Source organism: Aotus nancymaae, unplaced genomic scaffold (assembly GCF_030222135.1).
Source record: "Aotus nancymaae isolate 86718 unplaced genomic scaffold, 86718_ANA_hifiasm-v0.15.2.pri h1tg000014l, whole genome shotgun sequence".
NCBI classification, from domain to species: domain Eukaryota; kingdom Metazoa; phylum Chordata; class Mammalia; order Primates; family Aotidae; genus Aotus; species Aotus nancymaae.
In genome coordinates this window covers 58,907,603-58,930,688 of record NW_026988425.1, presented here as the reverse complement: position 1 = coordinate 58,930,688, position 23,086 = coordinate 58,907,603, and the positions used below count along the sequence as shown (strand labels likewise).

General features: G+C 39.0%; 1 protein-coding gene across 1 annotated transcript; it reads right to left on the bottom strand.

Moving 5' to 3' along the window:
* Window positions 1–33: 33 nt before the first annotated feature.
* SHISAL2B (shisa like 2B) lies at window positions 34–22,819 on the bottom strand. The gene is given in 3 exon segments (XM_012462281.3): window positions 34–234; window positions 17,767–17,924; window positions 22,629–22,819. Coding segments are annotated over 3 exon segments (483 nt in total). The 3' UTR covers window positions 34–100.
* Between the last annotated feature and the right edge of the window lie 267 nt (window positions 22,820–23,086).

The following is a 23,086-nucleotide window of genomic DNA, read 5'->3' as shown; positions in this document are numbered from 1 at the left end:
GACAAGTTTTTGAAAAGCAACATTAGAAACTGTTTCAAATGTACTCTTTATTTTTATTGCCCCATCTCTCCAGCAAGCATTTAAAACACAGAATTTTTAGTTAATAAGCAATGTGGATTTGTGTTGCATCCATTGTTTTTTCTTGAATTATATCATCAGCTTCATAGTATGTTTCATTTGTTGTATGTGATGCTGCATTTGAATTGAGGGCTTTGGTTTTTCCATTTCACTTGCCTGCAGATACACAAAACAAAATGAAATAATTATTTGAAATTATGGCATCAAATTTCACTTTAAAAATGTGCATTTAAAAATAATTTTTGTAGCAATATTGAAAATATGATGTCCTGAAAATGCTATGTGGATGAATGAAAATTGAATTATTTTGAAGTGATTTTTGAGTATTTCCTCAAAAAGTCAAATAAGGGAAATAATTTAGTAACAGAAACAAAAAATTTGATTTCCATGCTTACCTTTCTTTCTCCACGCTTCCATGAGGAAAATAACTACACATTTGATAAGAAGGCAACAATTTCTGAGTGACTTAATAAAAGTGTGAGTGTCCCTCTCCTATGCATAATGTAAATAAACTACATTAAAGCCAATCATAACTTGCACAGTCTTAAGGCTTTGCCATTATAACCAATTTAGATGTGATTTATTAAAAGGACACAGTTGTGCCACAGTCCCATTCACTCACTCCATATAAATATGAGTCTAAAATGACCAAAGGTGAAAGAATGTGGATCTTTGTTGATCACAAGTAGTCTAAACAAACATAGCAAATAAATGGATTATTCAATGAATAGTATTAGGAAAGCTGAATGATTGTAGAAATAATGTATCATTTCACCAATGGAAATTAAATATGTAAAAAACAGTGGAAGAAATCACAGACATTATTAATGACCTCCATGTTGCTAAATTCTCAGTCCAGTTCATTCTCATCTTATTTGATCTCTTAGTAGCAGTTGATCCAGTGCTTTCCTTGGCTTCCAGGAAACCATTCTTTTGACTCCTTGCAACCTCACCATTGCTAATTACCTTCATGTTGCTAAATCCACAGTCTAGTGGCCAAAAACCTCTGGTCCTTGATTCCTCTCTTATCTCTCACACCCTACATCTAGTCCATCAGAAATCCTTGTTGACTATACTTTTAAAATGCATCCAGAATTAGACCACTTCTCATTGCTACCACTATTCTGCTTTCAGCACAACATTCAAAGAGCAATCCTTTAAAAAATAAGTTGAATCATGCCCTCTTGCCCAGAACCCTCCATTCACCCGGGTCTTACAGTGGCCTATGTGATTTCACCCACACCATTAATCTCTCCGACCTCATCTTTTTTACTTAATTCTTTGGTTCACTCCAACCTCTTTGATTAAACATATCAGGCATGTTCCAGCCCGTAGGACCTTTGCAGTGGCTGTTCACTTTGTCTACTATGTTCTTCCTCCAGATAATCTGCACAGTCACTCTCTTTTTCCAAGTCCTTCAAAAGTCATCTTCTTTTGACTTTTGGTCAAAATATTATTTAAACCAAACCAAAATATTATTTAAAATTGCAGCCTCCATACCCTACATCTCCAATCCCTTCTGCCCTCCATTATTCCCCCAAAGCACTTATCTACTAATATAATTTTACCTATTTATCATGCTTATCAGTTATTTTCTATCGCCCCTCACTAAAATTTAAGTACCATATTCCAAAGAATTTTTGACTATTTTGCTCATTAATGATGTCTATAAAAAATGCCTTGCACATAGTTGTTCAATAAATATTAGTTTATTAATGAATTAAAGGATAAGATAGAAAACTTTAAAACGGTAGCAAAAGACAAGATTGAAGAAAAACTAGCAAAAAATGTTTAGACCATATGATGCATGTCTAACATGTAAAGATTTTACATATCAACATGTAGGACAGTAACACATTTTAGTGGGTGAAGAAAGTGACAGAAAAGATAAAATGGCTAATAAATATGAAAAGATTTTAATCTTGCTAGTCAGGAAGAAACATAAATTTGAAAGGTGAGAAATCATTTTTCATCTCCCAATCAGGTGAGGATAAAAAGTAATTTTTCTTGGTCAACAGTGTAGCATGATAGGAGTGTAAATTGGTGCATACATGAAGTGTCAAATATTCCTAACCTGTAATTCCACTTTAACAAGAAATTCCCAAGGAAACCATCAAAGAAAAGATCTAAAACGTATAGACATATTCACTAGTTATTTTAAATACCAAGAGACGAGGCCAGGTGCAGTGGCTCACGTCTGTAATCCCAGCACTTTGGGAGGCCGAGGCGGGTTGATCTCCTGAGGTCAGGAGTTTGAGACTAGCCTGGCCAACATAGTGAAACCCTGTCTCTACTAAAAATACAAAAAATTATCCGGGCATGGTGGCGGGCGCCTGTAATCCCAGCTACTCGGGAGGCTGAGGCAGGAGAATCACTTGAAGCTGGGAGGCAGAGGTTGTGGTGAGCCGAGATCGTGCCATTGCACTCCAGCCTGGGCAACAAGAGCGAGAATTCATCTCAAAAAAATAATAATAAAATAAAGTAAAAGAAACTGAGAAATGAAAGTACCTTAAATTTCCAGTGATGGAATTGCTAAATATCATCCATGATATATCATGCAGCCATTTAACTTTAAAAAATGGTTTCTAAGAAATTTTTAATTACATGGAAAGTGCTTATAATACAATGTCAAGTGAGAAAGATTGTAAAACTCAGCAATATAATGATAGTTAATACTTAGCACTTACTCATAACACTATCAGCCTGTCTGCTAAAGCTCTTTAGAATCACACAAAGAACTTGGTTAGGCTGATGATCTGGTTCTGCTTTCCTCTTCTGGCTCAGTTCTCTCACTCCCTTATCTTTGGCAGTTCAGATACCCACAAGTCCTGTTTTCTCCAAACTTTCCCTGATGCCTCCCTCTCTGCCCCAAGCCTTTTCTAGCTACCTAGTGTCTCTAAGTCTCCAGCCTGCCTCCTTTACTTGAAAAATTCTCCACCAGGTTTTAGAAAATCGGCCCCAAACTTCCCTAAGGGGAAGTCCATTAGCCAAGACGTCTTCCATTAGAAGTAGCTACTGTACATCCTCTTCACCATACAGCATATCTTTTGGACATGAGTTTTCATTTTTTTTTTCTTTAGGTAAATCTAAATCTTGCCTTTAAGTGTGCTAATACTTTCTGGCTTTGCCTATTAATTGCTTTCCGTAAGTAACTGTTTTTTGTAAGTATAAATATAGATTAAAGATACTTTTCTATAAGTAAAATGCTTACTAGGATCAATCAGGACATCCCTAACTCTGGGTCAATTTCATGGTTCAACACTCAAAGGGCAATGTTATTTACAAGTTTTGAAAGATGTCTCACTGCAGCTCCCATATCCTACCCATAAAACTGAAACATGCATGGTATTATCTCTAGATTAATATTAGAAGCACTGAAATTCAAAGTCTAGGGCCTAGAGTGGCACAATAATGACTTTATTTCAATTACTTCTCTTCTGAACTATTTTGGTAGTAAAAATGAGTTACTTAATATTCTTCTAAACATGCAATCATAATATTTGAATCATATAATTTGATTTTTAACAGCTAATTTGACGTAGGCACAGCATTTACCAGCCTAGAAAATAGCCTTTGCCCAATCAGCAAGCAAAACTATTTAAAATAAATATAGTAGAGAAAGCTGGCATGAAAATTTTATGAAGTAAAAAAGTATTGCCTTTGCAAAGTAAACATTTTCTTTTTTTTTGAGATGGAGTCTGGCTCTGTCACCTAGGCTGGGGCACAGTGGCATGATCTCAGTTCACTGCAACCTCCGCCTCGCAGGTTCAAGCAATTCTCCTGCCTCAGCCTCCCAAGTAGCTGGGACTACAGGCACATGGAACCATGCCCAGCTAATTTTTGTATTTTTAGTAGAGACGGGGTTTCACCATGTTGGCCAGGATGGTCTCTTGACCTCATGATCTGCCCACCTCAGCCTCCCAAAGTGCTAGGATTACAGGCGTGTGCCACCGCGCCCGGCCAATATCAAGGGTTTTAAACTTTTTATATTTGACACACTTTCCAAAGTCAAATTCCAACTTCGGTCCTCACTAGTTTTTTTTGGACTTCCCCTGAAGTCCAAAAGAAACATATTTGGTTTATTTGATATAGAAATCATGTAAGAAGAATTTAAAATATGAAATGGTGTTTGGTTTCCTTTGGGCTATATTTGTATACATGTTATTGGTATGTGTTCCAAAATTATGGGAAACTCCTATAATTCTAATATGACTTAGTGTATGTTTTTTGTTTTGTTTTTGAGACAGAGTCTCACTCTGTCACACAGGCTGTAGTGCAGTTGAGGGAAGGTGTTCTCTTTCTGGGTCCACAAGGGGCAAAGTTTTAAGGGCAAGAACTTCCCAGCACCATGCCCCCCTCCCATCTCTCTCCATCCAGGAGATTTAACAGTTTATGTTTAAATTTCACAGTCGCATACAAAAATTAGCGGGGCGTGGTGGCACACGCCTGTGGTCCCAGCTACTCAGGAGGCTGAGGCAGAAGAATAGCTTGAACCCGGGAGGTGGAGGTTGCAGTGAGCCAAGACTGCACCACTGCACTCCAGCCTGGCAACAGAGCAAGATTCAGTCTCAAAAAAAAAAAAAAAAAAAAAAATTCATGGGCACAGGAAAAAACTAAGGGTCAATCACTCCAGCAGAAGTTCTAAGGAACTCCTTTCATTGGCCAGGCGTCTTAGAGAAGGTGGGGGTTCTTCCCAGGTTAAAAATCCCCTTCTTCCACACCCCTTCAGACTCCATGTTCGGGTCCCCTTCCATGAACACTCCCTTCGTGGAAGCCATCTTTCTCTCTCCTGGATTTTCTCTCTGGAGTCCCCTTCCCCACTCTCTCATGGAAGCCTGTTTTCCCTTCCTAAACTCCATCTTTCTCTATTCCTTTCCACTCAGTGTGGAAGCTGCTTTCCTCTCCTGGATTCCATCTTTCTGGATTCTCTCACTCCGTGTGAGAGTTAGCTGTTTCTCTCTCCTCCAGTTTCTCTCTCAATAAATAAATAAATCACTTTATACAAACACTTTTGAGTCTGGCCTTTACCGAGCACTGTGCCATGTTCCCCTCTCATTCTTGAGAGGGCAGGAGACCAAGAACCTGAAAAATCCTCTCAGGGGAGCTGAGGGCACCCTGAACCCCAATATAATACAGTGGTGCAATCTCAGCTCACTGCAACCTCCACGTCCAGGGTTCAAGTGAATCTCCTGCCTCAGCCTCCTGAGTAGCTGGGACTATAGGCACGAGCCACCACATCCAGCTAATTTTTGTATTTTTAGTAGAGACAGTGTTTCACCATATTAGCCAGGATGGGCTCCATCTCCCGACCTCGTGATCTGCCCGCCTTGGCCTCCCAAAGTGCTGGAATTATAGGCATGAGCCACCGCACCTGGCCTGAATGTTATTAATAATTATAATTATTATGTAAAACTGTTGTATGCCACAGAAGTAACAAATTGCTAGTAAAATGTGATTTTAATAATGACTGTCCTAAGATTTGTCTTGTTTTGATCCTCTTCAAAAGGTGATTTATAATCAGCTGTAGGACTTTGATAGGTGCTCTTGAATGCACGTTTTTAATAACTTTGGAAATTGTGACATTAGAATAAAGGAAAAAAATTTCCGGACTCTCAGGGAGCTGAAATATTCATGAATACCAAACAGGACAGGAGTTAACTGCATGGACTGAAGTAAAAGAAGACTGAAGTGATCTTTTTGACTTTTTGCTTAAAACGTTGCTGATCTTTTGTTTCTCAGAGTCAAGAAAACTTATTTTAAGCTATCTACAGCTTTTAACAATTGTTCACAATATACTCCTGTGAACAAGATTTGGAGCATATTTCTCTCTTCCTGATTTCTCCAGAATCTGGAAACTATTTGTGAATTTTCTTAACTTATGGCAATATATTTATTTGCATAAGAATGTTTTGCAACAGGACTCAATGGGAGAAACTGGTTGTTTTACCAAGGCTTTGACTGGATGTACTGCTTTCCTTTAAAGAATCAAGCTTGACCTATACAGCCAATAAAAGCCCCTTGGGGAAACCTGGCCTCATACCATGTCCTCACAATCCCTGTATAGGGTCTTTACTTACCTAACAGGCCCAGGAGCCCCAAGTTATCTTAGGACCTTAAGAGGAGAGGAATTTATACAACCTATAGGTATTTGAGGATACAAACCCATGGCTGGGCTCAGCTTAAAAAAAAAAGTCTTATCTGAGATTCCTTATGAAACAGAGTTTCATCAAAGCCAATTTTAAAAGCCTATTTGAAAAATAATTATCCTTGTTGTACTTTATACAAACAATCAGGCCAAGCATAAGGCTAAAACTTATTTTTGCAAACAAATCGGTCCTGTTATGATTTGTTTTTAATAAAAATAGGGGACTGAAGAGAGAAAAACTGTTTCAAAATGAGCTATATAGTACACCTGTTATCAGATTCTAGTCTTGCCTGTTGTTTTTCAATTTTTATTATTATCTACAGTTTGGACTGTATTCGAAAATTTTTCCTGCATACAAGTCTCCAAAATAATGTTTTTAGTTTTTGTTCTTTCTTTTCCCTTTCCCCCCCATTTTTCCTAATTCTAAGCTGTGCTTTCTTTAAAGCCCTGCAAACTGAAGCTAGACAGCTAAACTTTAGAAGAAAATAACAGCAACCTATTTACATACATAAGCTACTTTATATCTGGCTATTGATATATGGACTTCAGAGTAATGTGGCCTTTTCAGAATTGTTCTGATTTGTTGGTTTTTTTTCTCCTCCTCCCCTATTTTCTCTTCACAGGACATGAGACTTCACAACCTGCTAAAAATGAGCTTTCCTCATAATGTGGAACCTACCCATCTAGAAATAAACCATACTAGCCATGAGAGATCAGAGAAAACCAGAGATCAGACTCATTTTTCTTCTAAAATGCTTTCTGTAAAAGATTTTAAAAAGAAAAAGGTGGAAATGTGAAAGGAAAATAAATCTTGAGACCCCAGAATCACTAAGCTAAAGAGAAAAGTCAACCTGTGAACTACTTAGGGCAAAACTGCCTCCCATTCTACTTCAAAGTCATCCCTCTGAGTTTCACCTGAAACAAATGCATATATCATTGCTTCCTCTCCCCTATTGTTTATGTAAAACTGCAGATTCACTGAGCCAGACTAAATTGTGTATTCAGTGGAAGGGTGATCAAGGACTCAAAAGAATGCAATCTTTTGTTTCTTACCCACTTGTAACCTGGAAGCCTCCACTTTGAGTTGTCTCGCCTTACCGCACCAAACCAATGCGCATCTTACACATTTTGTTTGTGTGTGTGTTGAAGAGATAGTCTTGCTCTATTGCCCAAGCTGGAGTGCAGTGGTGTGATCTTGGCTCACTGTAACCTCCACCTCCTGAGTTCAAGTGATTTTCCTGCCTTAGCCTCCCAAGTACCTGGAACTGCAGGCATGCACCACCACACTTGGCTAATTTGTTTATTTTTTGGTAGAGATGGGGTTTCACCACGTTGCCCAGACTGGCCTCAAAATCCTGGGCTCAAGCAATCTGCCCACCTCTGCCTCCCAAAGTGCTGGGATTACAGGCGTGAGCCACTGCACCTGGCCCATCTTACACATATTAACTGATGCCTCATGTCTCCCTAAAATACATAAAAGCAGTCTGTACCCCAGCCAACTTGGGCATATGTTTCAGGACTCCCTGAGGCTGTGTCAGGGATGCATCCTTAACCTTGGCAAAATAAACCTAAATTAACAGAGACCTCAGATATATAGCATTCACATTATATAATATTTGAAAATCAAATTAAGGTGTCTGTAGGTTATTTTTCACTTGTTTAATTTTATTTTTACTCTTTAGTATCATAGCAGGCAAAGATAAAAGATATAAGATATAAATTAGTTTTGTATTATCTGGGTGGCATTTGTATCTTATATAAGCACCGATTTAAGTATCTAAAATTTTAATTTTTTTTGAATTCCTGGAAATCTCAAGAGTGTAATGGTAGTTCAAGTCCTTCATGTTTCCAAAGCTCTTTACATACTTAGTTCATAATAGTTTAATCAGACTTTCAAGGTCACTGGTTGTGACTGGTTTTAAAAAAAACCAATTGTCACAACCAATTTGGGTTTTTTGGTTTCTTTAAAATGGGAAAAACTAAGGAAGCTGTTTCCTAACTTAGTCATTCTGGGGTTCTCTCTAAATCATCCCCATTATGATGCTCTTGTTTCCATTCTATATTTCTCTGGCAATAACTGAAGGAATATATCTAACTCGTTTACTCCCCTTTGAAATCTAAAGGCTTGCAAAATACATAACAGTAGTATAGATTTTTCTTCAGTTAGGACTTGTAAAGACCTTTATTCCCCAGCCACAACTCATTATTTACTTGGCTACTGGTTTCTTCTAGCTAGTTTTAAGTACAAAGATATTTTCTTAGATTGGCTTCTTAAGCCAAAGCAATTCCCCTAACAAAACCAAATTGCTATGTGAACAAGAAAAGATGTGTTATAAACACCATTAACACCTCGAGCGTTCACTCTCTTCTGCAGGTTAGACAAATCCGAAAGTGCTTTAAAAGTATATCCCTCTGGTAACTTACAGTACTTGGACATATGGGGAAACAACCGCAGTTAGTGGAGCTATAGTGATAATACTGTCCAGCTAACTGCAACTCTTTGGGATAATTTTAAAAGAGAAAGATGGCAATATCTCAGCAACCTCAGCTTTTCCTAGTTTTCCTTTAATAAATAGAAACTAATTTCTTAACTAACAAAGTAGGTTTAACCAAAAAATTACCTCTTTTCTGTCACAGGTAACAACATGGATACAATTTAAATACATCTATAATATCATTGCACTCCCAAGAGATCTGTTACACATAAAAATTTTTTCTTATTTAATTTCTCTTTCTCATTAGTTGAGTGGGAATTGCCAAGACTGCCAACAGGACAGTTCTTCCCTAAATGGATTGTCAGTGGCTCTTGTTGCAGCCACCTCATTTCCATTCTTTTGTGGTGGTTGTTCTAGTCTTTGTATGTAAATTTCAGCCGTCCTTTAATCCTATACTTTCTAGACTGTTATTAAATTAAAGCTTTGGCCTTTGCCAAAATTTAAATCCAATTCGTCTAACGAAATCCTCCTACCTATCCTCATCACAGGTAAGGCCAACATAGTTTTTCTGATAACAGTGAAATTTTATATATTTTCAAACCCTTTCCTTGGGGACCTATAATTCTTCTGTGGACTCCACTCTTGCCTGCCATTTCAAAATATCAAAAGAATGTTGGGGACCGCTGCAGGTCTTTGTCTTGTGGCTATCAGGAAGAACTGTAATTAAGCTTTTCTGCTCTGATCTGCCAATGTCCTCCGAGCTTCTGGGTTACCATTCTGAAGTCCTTCAGCAGCTTCCATGTACTAACCTAGCTGAGTCACTTTATTATTTAGTAGAAAATCTACACATCCCACTCATCCTGCAGTTCCTTCTTGCAGAAACAAGCAATCTCAAGTTTTTACCCTAAAAGTGTTTTTTTATCTATAAGAGGATGTTTTCCCTTCAAATTTAATATGGTGATACACAGGACTGGTGTGAGCTAAATGGTGAAGTGAGCAAAACTTACTGACTTCTCTCTTTTCAATGCCCTGTTCTCCCCTCAAGTATGTAGAGAAATCTCACATAAGCACAGTCAAAAAATGTATTATAGGTGTTAGAATCTTGGACTTGCCCTTTTGCTTTAGTCACTTATTAATGAGTGGAGGCAGTTCTATTCTGAAATTTTTTCCTACACTATTTTTTCCAGAATTCACCTTTTTCTTTCTTTTCTGTATTGTTAAATTCTTTCAACCATTGATGATTAACAATAGCTTACAAAAGAAATTATCTGATATTTTATATCCTTGAATTTAGTAATTTTCAATGAGATACTGGCTTCTCTTTTGCTTATTAGTTTGAACATGACTGAGGATTGCCTGACTGTGCCTTGAGGAAGACTCAGAAATGTTACTATAGTGGCAAAAACCGCAATTACTTTAGCACCAACCTAATAAATGTAGCAGTAGCTCTATTGAGCAGTTTGATTTTCTACATTGTAGGAACAAAAGCAGGTGTATAAAATTCCATGCTCATTATTTTAAATAAAAAGGTCTTTCTACTTAAAGGGTTACAGATGGCCTTTTATGCCATTGAATTCACATTACTCTATCTTCTGCTAAGATCTCAATGAATTCCTTTAAAGTCTTTCTGAAACAAATACTGATATTACTATTAATAAATAATTTGGCAGCCTAATTCATAAAAGCTTTGAGCCAATGGTTTTGAAAGGACATTAAGGCTATTTAGGAAAGTAGTTTCCAACTTCTCTATAAATTTAGTACAAAACCCATCAAAATACCATTTGTCTTATTAAAATTTGACAGCGTGATTCAAAGTTTATTTGGAAACTTGAATGTTACAAGAGTAGCCAAGAAACTTTGAAAAATAAGCATAACAAGAGGGGAGATGGAGTCTTGCTTAATCAGATATTAAACTATATAGTGACCGGGTGCGGTGGCTCAAGCCTGTAATCCCAGCACTTTGGGAGGCCGAGGCGGGTGGATCACGAGGTCAAGAGATCGAGACCATCCTGGTCTACATGGTGAAACCCCGTCTCTACTAAAAATACAAAAAATTAGCTGGGCATGGTGGCGCGTGCCTGTAATCCCAGCTACTCGGGAGGCTGAGGCAGGAGAATTGCCTGAACCCAGGAGGTGGAGGTTGCGGTGAGCCAAGATCGCGCCATTGCACTCCAGCCTGGGTAACGAGCGAAACTCCGTCTCACAAAAAAAAAAAAACAAAAAAACTATATAGTTACAGTAATTCTTCTAAGATGAATATAGCAGACCACGCTGAGCCAGCCCAAATTCTATTTTGCTCACAGGCAGAATAAATGTTTGCACTATCTTTGAATTTGCTTTCCTTCTCAGTGCTTTCTATATAATTTATGCTGTTCTCCTAGACAACTGTGCCTTATTGCTAATTTACTTACCCCTTTTCATTTTTATCATCTGCCTTTACAAAAGAGAACACCATATACAGGCTTGTTGTTTATTATACCCGTACAACTGTATTATTTTATTTGTGCCAAGCAGCTCTACTATTTTCCCTTCTAATTTTTATCAAAAATTCTGCTCCTAAAAACCCTTCTCTGTGCTCCTTCCCCCAGACCCTTCTATAACTTCAGAGTATCAACAGATATTCAAAGCCACAGGATGAATATGCTTTATCTTCCTGGAGCATCAATTTTACTCAGAGATGAGAGGGAGAAGATGCTATTATTAGAGAAAGCAAATAATTGTATTATGCAGTCAAATTGAAAATTCTTATAATTTTAAAAATAAAATGGGAGCTTCAGATAATTAAAGCTCATTAGGCTTAAAGCAGGCCTTTCTACTCCAGCCATTAGAATTCTGGAGACACAAGTTCCTTTCTTTTACATAGTTGGCCCTCCATATGCCTGGGTTATGCATCCGTAGATTCAATCAACCATGGATCAAAAATATTTGGGGGAAAAAGCATCTGTACTGAACATGTGCAGACTTTTTTTCTTGTAATTATTCCCTAAACAACACAGAATAACAACTACTTACATAGCATTTACATTGTACTACGTATTATAAGTAATCTAGAGATGATTTAAAGCAGGGGTCCCCAACCCCTGGGCCATGGACCAGTGGTAAGTCTGTGGCCTGTTAGGAACCCAGCCACATAGCAGGAGGTGAGCAAAGGACAAGCAAGCATTACTGCCTCAGCTTTACCTCCTGTCAGATCAACATTAGCATTAGATTCTCAAAGGAGCACAAACGTGAACTGCGCATGCGAGGGACGTAGGTTGTGTGCTCCTTTTGAGAATCTAATGTCTGATAATCTGAGGTGGAGCAGTTTTATCCCCAAACCATCCCTCCTACCGCTGACCTGGAAAAATTGTCTTCCATGGAACTGGTCCCTGGTGCTAAAAACAGTTGGGGACTACGGATTTAAAGTATATAAAAGGGCCGGGCACAGTGGTTCACACCTGTAATCCCAACACTTTGGGAGACTGATGCAGGCAGATTATTTGAGGTCAGGAGTTCGAGACTAGCCTGACCAACATGGTGAAACCCCACCTCTACCGAAAATACAAAAAACCTAGCCAGGCGTGGTGGCCAGTGTCTGTATTCTCAGCTACTCGCGAGGCTGAGGCAGGAGAATCACTTGAACCTGGGAGGCAGAGGTTGCAGTGAGCCAAGATTGTGTCACCGCACTCCAGCCTGGGCAACAGAGCGAGACTCCATCTCAAAATAAATAAATAAATAAAATGGAAGGATATGTGTAGATTACATGCAAATACCATGCTAGTTTATATCAGAGACTTGAACATCTGAGGACTTTGGTATTTGCAGGAGGTTTTGAGACCAATCCCAATGGATACTGAGGGACAAATGTATACCTTTAAGGATTCTCTGGTGGAAAAGTTTGAAAAACAGGGCTCTAAGACATTCACCCCTTTAATTGCCCCTCAATTAGCCATTAATTCCTCCACAACCTACGGAATCAGCCCTCACCCTCAGAGTGTGGACTCAGAAAGATGCCTTTCACACAGCCATCTTTTGCTCAGGACCTGTATGTCCTATACAGAACAATTTACAAGTGATGGTATTATTTTAAACATTGGCATTTGAAGCATGCATAGCCTGAAACACAAAAGTTTAAAAAGAAGAAAATGGTTATGGAACATAACTTAAAGACCAATCGACTGCTTTAGCCGTAAGTCCTCTGTACAGAATTAGCCCTAGGGGTAGTCCAACTAGAGTCTACAATCACTACCAGAGACCTGCATTTTTCAAGATCCATTCCAAATGTCGGAGCCTTAAATTGTAATGAAATTCAATAGAATAAAGATATGCTATGGAAAATATTAGACTATTTTAGACTCTTGTCATTTATAGAGTGAAAAAAATTCAGTGTCTTAAGTCAAATTAGTATATACACAAGAATACATTTCCCTTTAGGCCATTCATATTTCTTTTAATGAAACAGTTTCAATTGTAAAAATTAACCTAAAATATTAAGAGGTGGACCCATGAGTTTTGAAAGAAAATGGCTAACTGGTGAAACCAATTTTCCTCTGATGTAATATTTACTTGATTTATTATTCAAATATTTTATTATGTTCCTAACCTTCAAGACATTCCTTAAATGCAATAAAGCCCCAGACTTGCTTTTTCAATAGCTACAACAGTGGCATCCATTGCTAGGTAGTAGGATCATTGGAATGGAACATGTATATTTAATGAAGGATACAGCAATGTTTAAATATCACATTAAAGGCTCGCTTTCAAATACAAACAATTTTCTCTTCCCATTCTAGTGATATTTGAACTATTTCATTTTGGGCTCTCCACTTTGTCTGATTTGGTTAAAATCAATGCAAGGGACCCAAATCACCCCATTTGAAAGCAGCAGGAAATCACCGATCACATAAAATCCTGCCTTACCAATAGCACACACTCAGGAAAGGTATACTGAATTGATTTGCCAATTTGACAAAATCTATTTTTGAGAGGGGCAGAATTAGGATATTTCTTTGTAAGTAAGCAGTCTCATCTAACTATAATGGACCGCCTTCGCTCAATAGCAACAAGAATACAAAACTTGAATCAGCAAACTAACGATTTCTGTTGCTAGGTTCCAAAGTCAATGTGAAAAAAATTTTTTGAGCAATACCTAAGCTAAATTTGGAAAAATAACCAATTTTTATTTAAAAATTATTATTTTTAAACAATCGATGAATGCTTTATGACTGTGACAGTGACAATACTTTGTCAGTGTTTCTCAAAATATGCTCCTTTGATCACATATATGCAGTGCTACCCCATTCAATTAATTCATGGAATATTTGTTATGTGTTCTAGGCACTGGGGATACAGTAGTAAGCAAACAAGACAAAAATTCCTGGAACTTTCCTGGAACTTAGTTTCTAGTTGGAGTGGGCAAAAGATAGACAACAGGTAAGTAAAGTATAGAATATGTTAGTGGTAAATGCCTAAGAGAAATTCAATGCAGGAAGAGGGTATTAAATGTTGAAAGGGAATTAAAAATGCAGATAGGGTAACCAGGGAAGAGCTCCTGGGAAGGTAACTTTTGAGTAAAGATGGAAAGTGAAAATGTAAGTCCTTCAGCCATCCGAGGGAAAAGCCTCCTAGACAACAGTGAAAGCATGCGCAAAAGCCCTGAGTCAGGAATTTCAAGAAACAGCAAAGGGGCCAATGAGGCTGAGCATGTGAAGGTAAGAGATATGAGGACAGACCACAAAAGTTAGGTCACAATGACTGTTTTCTCCATTGAAAGAGATGGGAAGCGATTACTGTTTTGAGCAGAGGACTGACAGGACCTGATTTGTGTTTTAACAGGTCTGCTCTGGCTGCTCTGGAGAGCAGACAGCAGGGGAACAAGGGCAGAAGCAGAAAGAGGAGCTACTTGTTTTAAAATGCAGAGCCGGTAATTTGTGTTTTTAACAAGCTCTCTACGTGATTCTTAGGCACAGTCAAATTTAAGAACTACAACTAAATTACCTAAGCAATTGAGACAAAAATTGATTTTGCAATCTGATTATTTGACAATCACTAATTGACTTCCAGTGGAGAAACGGGCCTAAATCATTTTTTTTTTTTTTTTTTGGTTTAATTTTCAAAAGCCTCAATTTGCTAACACCCAATTCCATCCCTGGAGATTCAGAGTCAGCAGTTCTAGGGTGCAGCCTGAGAATTATATTTAACAAGATTTCAGGTGGTTCTGATGCCGCTGACCCATGGAGCACTCTTTGCACAACTCTTTGTACAACACCAGGGTGCAACTTCCTGGTCAACCAGGAGTATTCTTTTTTTTTTTAAAGAGAAAGAGAGAGAATAGGAAGGAGGAAAGAGGAAGAGAAAGAGAGAGAGAGAATGGGGAGGAGGGAGAAGGAAAAGAAAGAGGGAGAGAGAATGGAAGTATTGCTTTCTTGCCCAGGCTAGAATGCAATTTAGTAATGGGTATTGAAAACCTCTTTTATACTGATAATTATACTTAATGATGTAGTCAGGAAGGAATAAGGGAAGAAGATAACAAACAAACAGTCAACCAATATTTAATTTAAACCTATGAAATGCTATGCGATTACTGAGGAGTGATTTACTTCCAATTATATAGTCACCTTTGGAATAGGTGTGAGGTGGTAATGTATGTTTTGTGTATTTGAAGTGGAGAGTTCTATAAATGTTTATTAAGTTTACTTGTTCCGGGTCCGAGTTCAAGTTCTGAATATCCTTGTTAATTTTCTATGTCGTTGATCTATAGAATCGTTAGCTCTTCTTGTTGCATTGATCCTTTTGCCATTATGTAATGTCATTCCTCGCCTCTTTTGATCTTTGTTGCTTTAAAGTCTACTTTATCAGAGGTGAGAATTGCATCTCCTGCTTTTTGTTTATTAGTTTATTTTTACTCTCTGTTTGATTGGTAAATCTTCCTCCTTCTCTCTGAGTCTTTGTGTATTGTTGCATGTAAGATGGGCCCGGATGCAGCATACCGATGGGTTTTGGCTTTTTATCCAATTAAAATATATATAAGTTTAATACCGGTGTTTGATGCTAGCTGGCTGTTTTGCGCATTAGTTGATGTAAATTTTTTATTGTGTTAAAGTTCTTTGCTTTTTGATATATTTTTGGAAAGGCTGATATTGGTTGTTCCTTTATATGTATAGTGCTTCTTTCAGAAGCTCTTGTAAAGCAGGCCTGGTGGTGGTGAACTCTCTAAGTACTTGTTTGTTCGCAAAAGATTTAATTTTTCCTTCACTCATAAAGCTTAGTTTGGCTGGATAGGAAATTCTGGGTTGACAGTTCTTTTCTTTAAGGATGTTAAATATTGGTCCCCACTCTTTTCTGGCTTGTAGGGTTTCTGCTGAGAGATCTGCTGTAAGTCTGATAGGTTTCCCTTTATGGGTAACCTGACCTTTCTCTCTGGCTGCCCTTAGTATTTTCTCCTTCATTTCAACCCTAATAAATCTGGCGATTATGTGCCTTGGGGTTGGTCTTCTTGAAGAATATCTTTGTGGTGTTCTCTGTATTACCTGGAGTTGAATATTACCCTGCCTTGCCAGGTTGGGAAAATTTTCCTGAATGATATCCTGAAGAGTATTTTCCAACTTGGATTCATTCTCTTCGTCACATTCAGGTACACCTATCAAACGTAAATTAGGTCTTTTCACATAGTCCCATATTTCCTGGAGACTTTGCTCATTCCTTTTCATCCTTTTTTCTGCATTCTTGTCTTCTCGTTTCATTTCACTGAGCTGGTCCTCGACTTCTGATAGCCTTCCTTCTGCTTGATCAATTCGACTGTTTAAACTTGTGCATGCTTCGCGATTTTTTTTTTTTTAAAACGGGGTTTCATCATGTTGGTCAGGCTGGTCTTGAACTCCCAACCTCAGGTGATCTGCCTGCCTTGGCCTCCAAAGTGCTTGGATTACAGGCGTGAGCCACCGCGCCCGGACTAAATGATTTGTACTAAATTCAGCTGACAACCTGTCAATTCGGCCATGCAGTCTCCAAACAGTACTTCAGGAAGAGGACTTTCAAGGAATCTTGGCCTCTTGTTCTGCGACACAGGACACCATCTGAGAGGTCTCCTCTACAGAGAAGGAAACTAGAGCTAATGCAATCACACAGTGGTGATGTATTTGATAAGGTCACAGAACAGATGCCCCATAATATGAGAAGTTTTAGGATGCAGCTAAAATGGAGCATATGGGTGGGGACTTTTCTCAATTTTTTTAACATAAAGATTTTCATTTTATTTTTACACAGAAGTAAGTTAGCACTTGTGTGTCATTCTAAATACATATATAAATCCTAAATTTATATTCTAAGTTTACATATTCTCTATATAAATTCTCTATAGATTCCATATATATTCTATAATATATATTCTAGACTTGTTTATATGTGTATCTCACAATAAAATTTATAATTAGTACTTTTTAATACATTATAGAAATCTATATTCACAACAGTTTTAATTCGTTGTGATTGAGCTTCACAATAGTAACAACTAGCATTTATATAGCACTTGATTAAGATAATAATAGGACCTAGTTCCACGAACCATAAACATTTATTTCTACTTTATAGCCACACTACACACATACACATCCCAATATTTTAACTAGTTTGCAATTTAGTCAATAAGTCTTCTACTTATTTTTTCTATTTCTTATATGCCTCTGAATTATTTCCTATGCCTCCCCTGAACTCTGTACATAGTAGGCACACAAATAAATTCTTAACTGACCACTGACTAGCCAATCTAGAGCGAGCAAATATTTAGTTCAGAGAATAAGTTAACAAACACTGGGTTCCCCTATTTATTTGACTTCTTTGGCTCCATTTAAAAACAACATTTTAGAAATTTCAGGGGGATAAATCTTAATAACTGGAAGGAACATAAATATATTTAAAGTGGATTTACTGAAGCAATGATTTAATTTTCATGAGAATAATTACATTCTGCTGCTATTTTTCCCTAAGCACAATTTCCCTAAGGTATTTCATCATTAAGGCCTGATTCAATTTTTAAAAAGCATTCATTGTTAACAGTATGATTACCCAGGTACAGGTTATTCTTTTGGCTAGAGTTCAGGTAATGGGTAACAAATAATAGATATTGATTACCTTCTTGAGTGGAAGAAGCCTCTAAGTGTTGAAGCTTAAGGCCGGCGTCTAATCTTTGAGGCTTTGTATACAGAAATAAATAGCAGAGGACACAGACACTGATGACAAAGGCAAGTAAAACAAGGGCAGCAATTCCTAATCCAATCAAGGCACCAATGCTGAGGAAAACAGAAAAAAACGTGTCACACAAAGTGGTTTACACTGGCTAAACTAAAGAGAAGGTGAAAATATATTGTTAGTTCTTGTTCTCAGTTATTCATAACCAAATTGTATTTTAGCATAAACAGTAACTGATTGAAATCTACAGCTCAACTTTTTCCACCACCAATTTCTTATATTTCTCTATAAGATTTTCAAGGCCCTTTTAAATTTATACATTTCTTTTTCTTTTTCTTTTTTTGAGATTGTGTCTCACTCTGCAGTCCAAGGTGGAGTGCAGTGGTGCAATCTTGGTTCAACGCAACCCCTGCCTCTTGGACTCAAGTGATTCTTGTTCCTCAGCCTCCGGAGTAGCCAGGACTACAGGTGGGCACATCATGCCCAGCTAATTTTTTGTATTTTAGTAGAGACAGGGTTTCACCATGTTGCCCAGGGTGGTCTCGAACTCCTGAGTTCAGGCGATCTGCCAGCTTCGGCCTCTCAAAGTGCTGGGATTACAGGTGTGAGCCACCATACCTGGCCTATACATTCCTTTTTTTTTTTTTTTTTTTTTGAGGCAGAGTTTTCTCTTGTTGCTCATGAGTGCAATGACCTGATCTGCTCACTGCAACCTCCACCTTCTGGGTTCAAGTGATTCTCCTGCCTCAGCCTCCCGAGTAGCTGGGATTATAGGCATGCACCACCATACCCAGCTAATTTTGTATTTTTAGAAGAGATGGGGTTTCTCCATGATGGCCAGGCTGGTCTCCAACTCTTGACCTCAAGTGATCTGCCCGCCTCAGCCTCCCAAACTGCTGGGATTACAGGCGTGAGCCACTGTGCCTGGCTGGCCTATAAGTTACTATTAATAAGGAGGATCATATGTTCATATTATAGGTTAAAGGTCACATGATTCTCTAGAGATAATTCAAAAACATCTCCATCAAATAAACCTCTATTATTAATATATTTGAGAAGGAATGATCAGGTTCACCAACACATGATGAATAGAAAAATATTTGTTTCTGCAAAAGCACTAAAGACATATGTGAAATGCCATTTGTTGATATACAAAGCCAAAACTATTACTTAAAAAAAGGAGAAAACAATTTGAATTAAAGGAAAATGGTATTTGTGAAATTCATATAAAGTTTATATTCAGTTTGAGTTTTTCCTTTCTAAAAAGGCATGATGTCAATGGCTTCTAGCATTAAGGAAGAAACCCCTGTATTTTTCTCTAAAAATAAAATGTGTATCTGATTGTATTTGCTCTACCTTAAATTTGTAATGATTCCATCCGATGCAGTTACCTATAAGTCTAATCATTTGAGAAATACAGTTTTCATAAGCCTGTAAACTTAATACTACTAAATGGGAAAAGAGCTTGGGGGAAAAAACAATCTTGAAAGACTAATATGCTAACATGTACTTCTTGAGCCATATTTTGTTCTAATTAAAATCTACCAATAGATTGTAATATATAAATAGATTTTAATGAATTTTACTCAAGAACAGATACTTCTGTTGACTTCACAGTAGTGCTGCAAACACTTATTTAAAGTGTTTAAGAGCTTAGCTTGTAGAAAATGTTCAATAAATGGAAATAAATAATAATCGACTGCTGATTGATCTACCTGTATTTGGAACATACATCATTGCAAAGTAATGACCTTTTTCTTCATTATCTTCCTGGCTTGCCTTTAGGCTTCTGCTCTTTCCCTGAGATTAGGACCCTGACAAGTTTGACCTGTACCAAAAGGGAGGGAAGGGAGAACTTGACCAGGGATACCAGGAGCATTGTTGCTTTGACAGGAAGGAGAACAGAACTGAAAGCAAAGAGCTAAGCTCACTCCACTTGCTCTTGATTTCAGGAGATAGAGCACCCCTGCAAAGAACAGATTGCCTCCTGAACCACTCACATCAAGTCAGACTTCCAGAGATTCTTATGCTTGGTTTAATGTCAACCCAGTTCCATTAGCCCTATAGATGAGTGAAGGCTGGGGAATTTTATGGCTAGAGTCACTGTAGAGTTACATATTTCAACTTGTGGTTTGCTCTCACTGGATGTGCTCTCATCTAAAAGGTAGAGTCCCTATGTTTGGCGACTCCTCTTTTATACTTGTTTGCAGCAAACCTAACTTCCGTGCATTTTAAGTGTCAGGGAAGGTCAGGATCACTTCACTATACACAGACACATGGGGACGTAATCCACTCAATATTATCTGGTGCACAGAGCAGATAGGAAGCTAGACTTCTGGAAAGATTCCTCAAACAAGAACCCGATTATTAAAAGAAAAAGTCAAGGTAAAAAAGTAATTTAGTCTATTTGAAAGCAAAATTGTCAGTTTAATTACCTTCCACATACATTGTGTGGGCTTTCAGTGTACAGATTAAAAATGCAATTTGAAAGAAAAACAAAAACAAAGCATGCCATCCCTGCTTTCTGTTAAAAAAGAATGTTTTTCATAATACTGACAGTTTCAATGTCACGGTTCACTTTATAGAAATGTTGCTTTATGCATGCACTCTAGGTATAAACTTTCGGTGAAGATGGAGCTCCTAAAATATTCATTTCAATAAATACTTATTAAATAGCCACTCATGTATGGCCCTGTCCAACAGGCCTTATTTTCTGAAGTCCTAAGAACACAGGGAGTCAGAGGAGAAAAGATGGGAGGGGGCCAGGCACAGGGAAGGAAGACTTATCCTTTCCTCAGCACCATATGGCAGTTGCTTTACAAGCTTTGAGAGAGGGTCTGAAGCTGCTGTCACATTAATTCAGCAATTCTCCAACTTAGGAAGTTCACTTACCTTGTGATAGCCACAGCTGTGCCTTTCTCTAGCCACTATAGAATCTCAAAACAAGGGCTCGTGACTGTTCACAGTTGAACTATTTTAAATTAGGAATGGAGAGCAAAGAATAGGAGGGAAAGGAAGCTCTAATAAATTTCGCCCTATTGTGTTCTCAGAGCTCAGTAACTCACAGAAACCCCAGGTTTAACGCTGTCAACTGTCAACATCAGTTGAAGTGATTTTTCTATTTCCCAGGAATGGAGCTGCACTGTCCATTTTGTCAGTGATGAATGAAGACCCCAGCAAGCTGTTCACTCCTTTATGCCCTCATAAGTCTTAGGAAGGTTTTATGTCCTCTGTTGCTTGTCATTTTGGAACTATTCAGGGATATGAGAATCTCAGGCACATTTTCCAACTGAGTTTGACTTAGGAATTGCCAGCCCCTGTTGGAGGTGCTTCTGCCATTATTAATGCTTCCAATGACCCAGAGATAGATTACTATGTTATTTTCCAAAAGTCAGGATAATAAACCAGTGCAGTACAGATTTCCTCCCCATGTAATCTACTAAGGATAAGCTATAACTATTTTCTGACATTTTGCCCCTCTCCAGCAAAATACAACTTTGTGAGTTGAACTTACTGGAAGATAGGCACTCTTTTTGAGACTTTTTGATGCTTGCAATATAGAAAAGTATATTAATACTTTATTGCTTCAAGAAGTAACAGTCATTTGCTATAGACTTGGCATGTGTGTTAAATTCTGAGTCATGTAGGAGATGGGAGACATAATGATAATACTTTATCTCTTACTAACAGAATCAATCTCTTCCAACCTCATAAACTAATGAATATGTACAAAACAATTTAAGGTGGGAGCTCTTTCCTTGATTGTCCGACCCTATTCATTCTCCAAGCAAAATGAAAAATCAAGTTTAAAGTTTGCTGTCCTTCAGAGTGGAAGGGGGAAAAGCAATTCATAATGAAAATGTCTACATCAATACTAGTTGGAATAAGTAAAATAAAATTGCCACTATAGGAAAAAGAAACAAGAAAGACCCCACCTTAGAAAGCCTCTTCACATTTCATCAATAGCCAAATAGCTCAGGTTTCGAGAAAGGGGGTGTCCTGTTCTACAGAGTGTGTGTATTGATAGCAACCAAAAGCAGTACCTTTCATGGTGTCTCCTCAATTCTCTCCAGGGTCAGGGTCAGCTCCTCGGAAAAGGGCAAGTCGTAAAGCCCAGTTGTTTGCACAGGCCCTCAGGAACACACACACACACACACACACACACACGCACATACGCACACATACACCCTTTAAATTTTATATATATATATGTATATATATAAATGTGTGTGTGTGTATATATACATACATATATACTTTTTTTTTTTTCAAGAATACAGCCAATTCCTTCACACCCCTCAAAGGGTCTTAAAATACTCTGGTCCTTGTTAATGTAGTAAAAAGAGCCCCGAAGGAGCCTCCTTTCTCTTCAAATACAACAAATAAACCAAAAAGAGGATTTTAAACCTTCCCCTTGGGTTATCTGCCTGTCCTCCCGCTCCACCACTAGAGCTGCCAGCCTGGAACTGGTCCCTGGCGAGGGGAGAGCAGTCGGCTCCCGCGAGGCGGGCAGGGAACCCAGCGGGGCCAGCCGGGCGGGTCTCAAGTGCGCCCTGGGCGCAAATCCCGCGCTCCTCCCGCGCGCTCTTCGCCTCCGGTCCTGACTCCCGGGGGAGTTCCGAGCCGGGCGAGATTTCTCTCCCTGCCCTCACCCGCCCTCAGAGGCTCTGCGTCCCTCCGTAAGAACCCAGCCCAGGGTGGGTGGCGGGGTCGCGGAGGACCTCTCTGGCCCCGGCGCGGCTCCGCTGGTCGCCTCCCTAGCCCCGGGCCCGGCCAGCCGCCGCACGCGCGGGCTCTTAGCCCACCTGAGGCTCCACATGTAGCTGTGCTTGTAGGGGAAGTAGCTGCCCGGCTCGCTGCAGCAGTACTTGAGGTCGGCGAAGCCGCAGCAGTACCGGAGCGCGGCCCCCTCGCCGCGCCGGGGGCACTGGAAGGGCTCCACGAAGCTCTGGTTGAGGCTGTAGTAGCCGGAGCACAGCCGGCTGGCCTCGCTCATCGCGGGCAGGGGCCGGGAGGGGCTCGCGAGGGCCCCGATCTGCTCTCGGATCGCACCTGTCCAGCACCCCCAGAGCCCGCGGACCCCTCTGCACCGGCTCGGCTCTCCGGATCTGGGCTCTGGCTGCCTGGGCGCTCAGCCTTCGCGCGCCACCTCTGCCGTCTCTCCTCCCCTTGTCCACATGGTGTTTGGGCGCCTTACTCTCCCCTCTCCCTCTCGCTGCTGAGCGGTTACTCCTTTTATCCGCCCATCTCGGACCGGTCGTCT